This window comes from Nicotiana attenuata, unplaced genomic scaffold (genome assembly GCF_001879085.1).
Source record: "Nicotiana attenuata strain UT unplaced genomic scaffold, NIATTr2, whole genome shotgun sequence".
Classification (NCBI taxonomy): domain Eukaryota; kingdom Viridiplantae; phylum Streptophyta; class Magnoliopsida; order Solanales; family Solanaceae; genus Nicotiana; species Nicotiana attenuata.
Window position 1 is genome coordinate 46,758 of NW_017674485.1, and position 8,702 is coordinate 55,459.

At 39.1% G+C, this 8,702-nt stretch overlaps 1 protein-coding gene across 1 annotated transcript; it reads left to right on the plus strand.

The window, feature by feature from the left end:
• The first annotated feature begins 230 nt into the window (after window positions 1–230).
• On the plus strand, window positions 231–8,443 carry LOC109218752 (importin subunit alpha-1a-like). The gene is made up of 5 exons (XM_019383137.1): window positions 231–265; window positions 347–576; window positions 665–746; window positions 4,498–4,635; window positions 8,126–8,443. The coding sequence occupies exons 1-5, from the start codon at window positions 263–265 to the stop codon at window positions 8,165–8,167; spliced, it is 495 nt and encodes a 164-aa protein (XP_019238682.1). The 5' UTR covers window positions 231–262; the 3' UTR covers window positions 8,168–8,443.
• The last annotated feature ends 259 nt before the right edge of the window (window positions 8,444–8,702 follow it).

An 8,702-nucleotide genomic window follows, 5' to 3' on the forward strand; every position in this document is an offset into this window, starting at 1 on the left:
GGGGGAGGGGGAGGGGTGAGGAGAGTTGCATAAAAAATATTTTCCTAAAAAAAATATTTCTACTCTCTAACCGAACAATAAAAAATATTTTCCGGAAAATGTTTTCCACTTACCAACCAAACAAGAGAAAATAAACGATAAAATCACTCATTTTAGATGAAACATTTTCTAGAAAAACATTTTCCATGTAAAACATTTTTCTTCATACCAAACACATCCTATATCAAAATTTTGTGGAGGCCGTCCAAAACCGCCTTTTGAGATGGTCGGCTAATTACTGTTGATTTTGTTTTTGCATCTGCAACTATTTGATGCTAAACATTACTGATTACAATTCAATTGTCAGGTGAAACCAGCATTCCCAACCCTTCGTAACCTTCTTACTTCAAATGTTGATGAAGAGGTGCTGAAAAATGCATGCTGGGCACTTTATTACCTTTCTGCTGGTGCAGATCTGACCTCCAATGGGTATTGTACTAGATTAACATTCATTCCTCATCCTGTTGTGAGCGATAGTGATATGATTAAGGCCTTCTGTCAAGCTGATGTTCTTCCGGTGCTACTTGATCTCTTCAAGTGAGTGAAATATTTTTATTTTCCTCATTTAACCTACTTTTTCCTATCTAACGTACGATTGTATCTGATATGTCAATTGATGTTTCAGAGATGACTTACGTTCCGTAATCCACCCTGCCATCAATACAGTTACATGTATTAGCGTGCTGGGAGACGAGCACCAGAAAGAGGTATGTGGGTATAAGGAGCTTTAGTGGTTGAACCAAAACACTTTGATAAACTAACCAATGAAAAAAGGAACAAACTAAAATAAATTAAGTGATTGAAAGGTAGAAACATCTTAAACAGCATGTATTGAGATTATAATTTAGCATGTTCCTGATCATTCGGCGTCAAATTTGATGTGTTTACTGCCTAATTTCTAATAGCCTCCGAAGAACCCACCCATTTGGTAAAGCTGTCCACCACAATATTTTAAAAGAGTCTTCTTACAGTAAGATCGTTCGACTGAAGGTGTAAAAATAGGTTCTTTGTCATCTTCAAGTCATGGGCAAGTCCACCTCCCAGCTCCAGCGCAGCCATCTAGGCTGCATTCTTTTTATTTGCCTACATTTTTTTTAGTTTTTAATAACTGGTATTCACTAACTTGGCCTTTTTAGATCTTGGGACAAAATTAAATTTCTATGCATGTAAGCTGATAATAAGAAACTTGTCCTTGATTAAAAGAAGAAAAACTTGAAGTTGTCTAGATTTAGGTTGAAAAGCATCTTCAACGCTAATAAATTGTGCTTGTAAACTTCAAAATGGGGCCTTACTTTCCTAGATATCTCTAGGCATTGTCCATTTTTGTCACGACCCGGATTCCCCACCCTCGGGGGTCATGATGGCGCCTACTAATAGGAGCTAGGCAAGCCAACTTAATTAACCATTTTAATTAAACACCCGTTCCCTTTTAACAATTAACCGCATTAAATAAAGGCGACGAATTAAATCATAAGCGGAAGACTTAAATGTAGATAAAAGATCGATAATACAGATGTTCCAACACATATATCTCTACCCCCGGGACTGGAGTCACATACTCACGAACATCTAAGGATGTACTACATACAATGTCTGAAAGAAACATAATCTGTTTATCTCGAGTACAATGAGATGACAGCCAAATGTAAAGATAGAAGGGAGACGCCGGGCCTGCGGACGCCTGCAAGCTATCTCGGGTCTCTCTGGACTGAAGGTTCGCCCCCGTGCTAATGTTGCTGCTGCTGCTCAATACCTGGACCTGTGCAAAAATGCACAGAGTGTAGCATCAGCACAAAACCGACCCCATGTGCTGGTAAGTGCCTAGCCTAACCCCGGCGAAGTAGTGACGAGGCTAGACTGGACCTCACATAAACCTGTGCAATTATAAATATACAGCAGAAATCGAAGTACAAAACAACTAACAGTATGGGAGGGGAAGCATGCTGTGGGGAGATAACAATATTAACAGTAAATCCAAAGTAATCCATCTAGGTGCAATTTAGAATCTAAGGCGAACAAGAAACTAATACCAACACTAAACACATTTGCATCAATAACTGTTGCGGCGCGCAACCCGACCCTAATACATTTCAACACTGTTGCGGCGTGCAACCCGATCCACAATTATCACTGTTGCGGCGTGCAACCCGATCCACAATTATCACTGTTGCGGCGTGCAACCCGATCCACAATTATCACTGTTGCGGCATGCAACCCGATCCACAATTATCACTGTTGCGGCGTGCAACCCGATCCACAATGTATACCTCTCAACCTTGCCCAAGCAACAGTCACAAATAAAGGCAAAGGAGTAAACAAGTATTGGAAGGAAATCCCAACAAGGGTACACAAACAACCAATAACAACCATGCAAGAGTAAATGAAGGGTACACAAACAACCAATAATAACCATGCAAGAGTAAATCGTTATTTCTCCTTTTCTTTCATTTCCATATCCTAGTTCTCATTAGCACTCGTGTCAAGCTCCAAGGCATTTCTCATTTCATATGCTCTCACCATTTGTATTTCAGACCGAGCCAATGCTCCACGAATTTCCACAATCACAATATCTTTCACAAGGTGTTTACAACGCATAGAGCCATCAAGTAAGCATGGAAGGCATAACAATATCCAAACAACCCACATATAAGGACTCACGGTCATGCTAGACCCCAATGTATAGGAACTCGTCACCATGCCTATACATCGTACTCGATCATTTAGCAACTAGCAAACAAGACTCGACTCCTATTCCCTCAAGCTAGGGTTAAACCAAACACTTACCTCAACTTCCACGGCCAATACAATTCTCCACAATCGCTTTTCCTCTCGAGTTCGGCTCCAACTCAACCAAATCTATGCAATAAGGACTTCATGTTATCAATATGTGCTAGACAAATCAAACCCAATGACTAATTATAGCTTTTTCATCAATTTACCCCAAAAGGTCAAAAATGCCCCCGGGCCCACATGGTCAAAACCCGAGGTTCGAACCAAAACCATTCCCCCATGAACTCAAATATGTAAGTTATTTTGGAATCGGACCTCGAATTGAGGTCCAAAACCCCCAAATTTTTGAAAACCTAGGTTCTACCCTAAATTCCCAATTTCCCCATTAAAATCTTTGTTTTGAAGTTGAAATTATGTTTAAGGATGTTAAGGAGTAAAGAAAATCAGTTAGAAATCACTTACCAATCGTTTTGAAGAAGTAGAATCGTTTGGAAAATCGCTTCTTATGTTTTGGGTTTTGAAAAAGTGAAGAAATGACTGAAAATCCCGACTTTATATACTGTGCTGGAGACTGGCGCGGACCGCACAAAAATGCACCGCGGCCGCGCCGAGGAAGGGAAGAAAAATGACTCTCTAAACCTACGCAGCGCGGACCGCACTGATTTGGTTCGCGGCCGCGCTGGTCGACCTAGAATTCACTGGCCCTCTGAACCTAGCCACGCGGACCGCGCAGAAATGCACCGCGGCCGCGCGGCTTCCAGCGCGGACCGCGCGGAAATGACCGCGGTCGCGCTGGGGGCCTGCAACCCCTGAACCTGCAACCATCTGCTATTTTTTTCTAGCCTAAGACCTCCCGGGACCTACTCAAAACTCACCGGAGCCCTCGGGGCTCCAAACCGAACATACATATAAGCTCAAAAACATCCTACGGACTCATCCGTGCGATCAAATCGCCCAAACAACATCAAAATCATCAAATTAGGCCTCAAGGCCCAGGATTCCTTCCAATTTCCATGAAACATCAAATTTACTGCTTCTAGCTCAAAACACGTCAAATGACGTCCAAATCTAACCAAACTTCACAGCAATTGCTTAACTCATATTTAAGACTTGTGCCGGGCGTCGGAACCAAAATACGAGCCCGACAGCACAGTCTTCTAAACAAATAACACTTTCCAATTCTTTAATTATTTTCAGAAAACAATTTCACGTAAAAATTTATTCCTCCGACTCGGGACCTCGGAATTTGATTCCGGGCACACCCCCAAGTCTCATATTTTCCTACGGACCCTCCGGGACTGTCGAATCACGAGTCCGGGTCCGTTTGCCCAAAACGTTGACCGAAGTCAAACTTAAGCAATTAAAACATCAGAATTCATTATTTTTCTCACAAATTCATATTTAAACGTTCCGGCTACGCGCCCGGACTGCGCACACAAACTCGAGGCAACCCCCAAGTGAGGTTTTCACGGCCTCAGAAATACAGAGCGAGTAGGAATACAGGTGATGACCCTTTGGGTCGTCACAATTTTGAGCCCAAAATGATGAAAAACATATCCCACAATTGAGCAGTAATTTTTCAATGTATAAATAGGCGGTTTGTGTCCTCGGGTTGCTCTTCACATAGTGAGCATTTGCTCTCAATGGGCATTACTCTTATTTGCAAATTAGACTGTGTGGGACATGTATTTTTTCCTACTAACCAAGTGAAGATCTGAATTTTGTAAGATGCTGATCGATACCCGGAGCATTGCTAAACGTAACGTCCTTGATTGCCTGTTGGGCTTGCTAAAGAGTGGAATAGAGGAGGAGATGGTCTGCATGTTTATAGCTTACGTTACTATTGGGAGCACGCAGCGGGCAAAGGTATGTCGTCTGGATTTAAAAGGACAGCTAAATATATTCAGCTCTTGCATACATTTTCTGCATGTCTTCTAAGGTGCAAATTTTACAAATGTTGGGTGGTCAAATAGGGAGTTCTTTGCTTTTTATACCCTTAACCTATCCGTTACTTTTTGTTTCACACCTAATCCTTTTTTTATTTTACGATTTACCCCTTAATGCATTCATATATTTGCAAAGTTGTGAAAGAGTTCAGTTTTCAAGGTGCAAAATAGGAATTTTTCTTTTTGACAATTATAAAAATAAAGGAAGAGAAAGAAAGAAGTTGCCCGAAGGAATGAAATAGAAATTTTAACCTTAAACTGGAACTGTGGATAAATGTGTTAAAACTAAAATCACGAATCCTAGTGGTTGGTGTTGGAATTTCTGAACTTTGCGATACCAGTGACAAAGTAATGGATCACTTATTCAATCAAATTTTATTTATCCTTAAGCTTTATAATACCCACTGCTGTTGAGATGTTCCAAGAGATAATCGCAATAACGTTTGAGATGTTTTCCTACCTTCTTCAAGCTTTACTCTACAGGGTCGTTTGGTACAATGGTGGGATATCCGATGGGATTGGCTAATCCCACCTTTTTAGTGTAAAATTTATTCCCGTATTAGATAATCCCTACAATCAAACATGGGACAAATTTTGTCCCAATTTATATCCCACCTTATCATATGAACCAAACTACCCCTAAAATATATTCTATCTTCATTAAAAAACTGCTTTTTAAAATAAAAATTATTTAATTTCTATTTTGCCCTTGCAAAATAAGATCTTTCATGATTTTAAAAAGAAGGGGGAGTAGTAGTTTTTGTCAGTGTTGTTGCCTAATTTCAGATTGGTTGTACATAGCAAATTATATTTTGTTTTAAACGTGTACAGATCCACGTGGCAAGCAAGATGATCAAGTTAATTTCACAATAAAACACCATTTTCCTTTTGCTAATCTTAGAAGAGTGTGCCCTCTCTCGCTCTAGATCTATCTTTCTCTCTCTTCGAATCAAATGCAGCTAATCCGATGAAACCCCAAGAGGAAAGTTAAGCATGTTTTTGAATTGGTTGTCCTTGAATTTGTCTATTCATTGTTTTTAAATTGCTTTAATTTTGGGGTTATACCTATCTGGCTTGTGGGTAATTTGTTTCTTAGAATCTTCACTAACTGATTGTTTAATTGCTGCTGAAGTTCATTGCCTGTTCGTGTCAGTGTTCTACAAGTTTTCATTTTTTAAGTGTCCATTTCCAGGCTTTGCTATCTTTTTGGTTATAAAGATTGATTATTTCTATGCTAAAAGATTTGTTTTTTTGTTAGAACTCTTTTTTTCCTGCTCTAGTTTGGACTAGTCAAGGCATTGTATAGTGATACTCTTATTAGCCATAAAACTTTTCCATTTTTAACTGCCGAGTGGATGTCATTAAGCTGATAAAGTGAATGAATACTGCTTAGCTAGAAGAAAGAACTAGTAGAGTTAAGTGTGAGTACGTGATTTTTGCCCTATATGAATTACTTCCATAAATTCAAAATAAAATAATTTCTTTCATTATTTGCAATTTTATGGATTTTTGTGGCATCTTCTGTTAATTGTTCGCATTTTGTCTGTGCATTTTAATTAATGAAAAATACAACAAATATGTGCATTTGCTTTTAGGATTTAATTTAGCATTTTAGGATTAATTAAGTAATTAGGTTATTTTATAAAATAAAAAAAAAGGGAAAATCAAAATATAGTCATCTGGCACCTTTTAATTTTAATTTTAGATTTTTTGAGTAGTTTAATAATTGTGGTATTTATTTAGGATTAGTTAGTATTTTTGCTGAGTTAATTTGGTTTAATTTAGGATTTTAGTTTTAATTTTTTGGAAAAAGAAAAAAGAGAAGAAAGGAATTATTGAAAATTTGATTTGAATTAGGAATATAAAAGAATACAAAGATCAGGAATTTTGGGCCGAAACTAATTAATCTTACCCTAGGCCCAAGTCGTTTCCTCCTCACCCGACCCAAACCCGCGCCATCACCCGATCCGTCTCCTACCCCAGTCAAAACGACCCCGTTCGAATAAGTTGAATCGAATCTGAGCCGTCTATGTTGCTCGATCTAACGGCTTTGAAGTGGGTCGAGTTTATTATATAACTGTCTGAATCAGCCCCCCCCCCCCCCCCCCCCCAACTCGTCCCCTTCAGCCTCTTAAGAGACAACCTGTGCAAAACCCTAGCTCGCCGCCCCTAAACTCCACCACCTCAAGGTGGCGGCACCTACTCCATTCCTCACCAAAACAACACCCTAGAGCCTCTTTGCCTCCCTCATATTAAATCCTATACCAGTTCCTCTCGAACACCCCTGAGATCTCTCGAATCTAGTTTTGAAAGATCTAAATCTCAAAAATCCCAAATCGTCGAGTGTTTGAGATTGGAGGTCGAAATTGTCTTCAGTTGTGTGTTTTCGCTTGAGAACACACGATTGAGGCCCATTTCGGCCAAGAATCGAAGGTTCGAGTTGTGAATTCAAGTTTGTTCGGGCCAGTCTTTAGGTATTTCTTTATACTTCTCTTTTCCTTTCCTTTGTTTTGGTTCTTCTGTTCCTTTGTGTTAAGTTTCATCTTATCACTCCTTCCCCTCTGTCTTATTTGTTGTTCGTTTGATTTCGAGTCTTGCCTGTTTATCTACTTACAATTAAAATTAGTGATGCCTAATGGTTTCAATTTTCTTAATTCTTTGGTTCATGGTGTTTATTTTGGTTCAATAAAAAGGGGGGTCTGAATGAGTCCGGTTGGGCTCATCAAATCAAGGTCCTTCAATTTGGATCCGGTGTCTATAGGCAGAGTCCAAGGAAAAAGGATCCAAATAGTTTGGCAGGCCCAATTGCTGAAACTAGACCCTTGGGTCAGTTGACCCGGGCGGGTTGTTAGGGTAATTAAACAAGGGTTCAGGGGTAATTTGGGGTAATTGGGTAGGGGAATCTTTGCTAACTAATTGAGAAGCTTCTAGGAAGTTGGGTGGGGGATTTAAAATGAGTTTCAGATTTTTAACTAAGGACTAAGTGGCAAAAACAAAAATTCAAAAAGGGCTAATAGGCAAATCTGATCTCCCTTTGGTTGCCATATTGCCTTGCCTATAAAGGCATCTTATTCTTGCCTTGCAAGGCAGACTTGGAAGAGAAGGGAAGAGCTAAAAAAAATACAAAAAGAAATAGAGACAGCTGACTGGTTGAAAGAATTACTTTTTTATTTTCTGAGAATTCGTGAGGTTTTTGATTTCTAGAGTGATTTCTGATTCTAGTAGCTGAAATGGACTAAATCTGGTTTTCAAAGTTTGGTTTGAAGTTATCATATTCTCAACTTGATTGGGACTGCTTCTTCGACTGCTTCATACCAATTTTCTTTGGTTGAGCTGTTTACTGAAACTGGTGTTGCTCTGCTGTGGTTCCTGCTGATACCTCACTTCTCTGTTTCTTTTTTTACTTCCAGGTACATATCCTTGACCTTAAGCATGTAAGGATTGATTCATGAAGTGTTTCTTTGTTGAGGAAAAATGAAGATTATGTTCTCTGTTATTAGATGTTCTCATTTTTAGTTTCTCTACCAGTTTGTCTTGTCGATTTTATCTCAGCATGTTTAGAGTGAGATTGTGCTTTGAATCATGAGTTTTACATTGAAACTGTAATGGGATATCATGTAGCATTTACTGATTTTCACATATTTAATTCTTAGGCTCTGTTGTTGCTAAAAGTGTCCGCTAAATTTAAGACCCATGAATATGTCCTTAAGTTCAGATTACTTGAATGTTTTGTTAGTCAAAAGTTGCTAGAGGTAAGATTGAGCATGTGTTTGAAAGCTGAAGCCATTGAATTTTGTTTCCGCTGTTGGTTTAATCTTATTTGAGAGTGGTAAAAATGAAAGAAGTAATGGAATATATGAATGAGGTTTGGCTTGGTTAGATATGCAAAGGTTGTGTTATAAGCTAGAATCGGAAAGGTAGGGGTCCCTGTGGTGTGAGGCTAAAATCGAACTAAGTATGCTTTACATGTTTGATCACCATGTCACT

Coding starts and splice junctions, on each gene's coding strand:
- LOC109218752 (XM_019383137.1), top strand. Junction 577..664: donor GTGCTACTTGATCTCTTCAA/GTGAGTGAAATA, acceptor TTGATGTTTCAG/AGATGACTTACGTTCCGTAA. Junction 747..4,497: donor GAGACGAGCACCAGAAAGAG/GTATGTGGGTAT, acceptor GAATTTTGTAAG/ATGCTGATCGATACCCGGAG.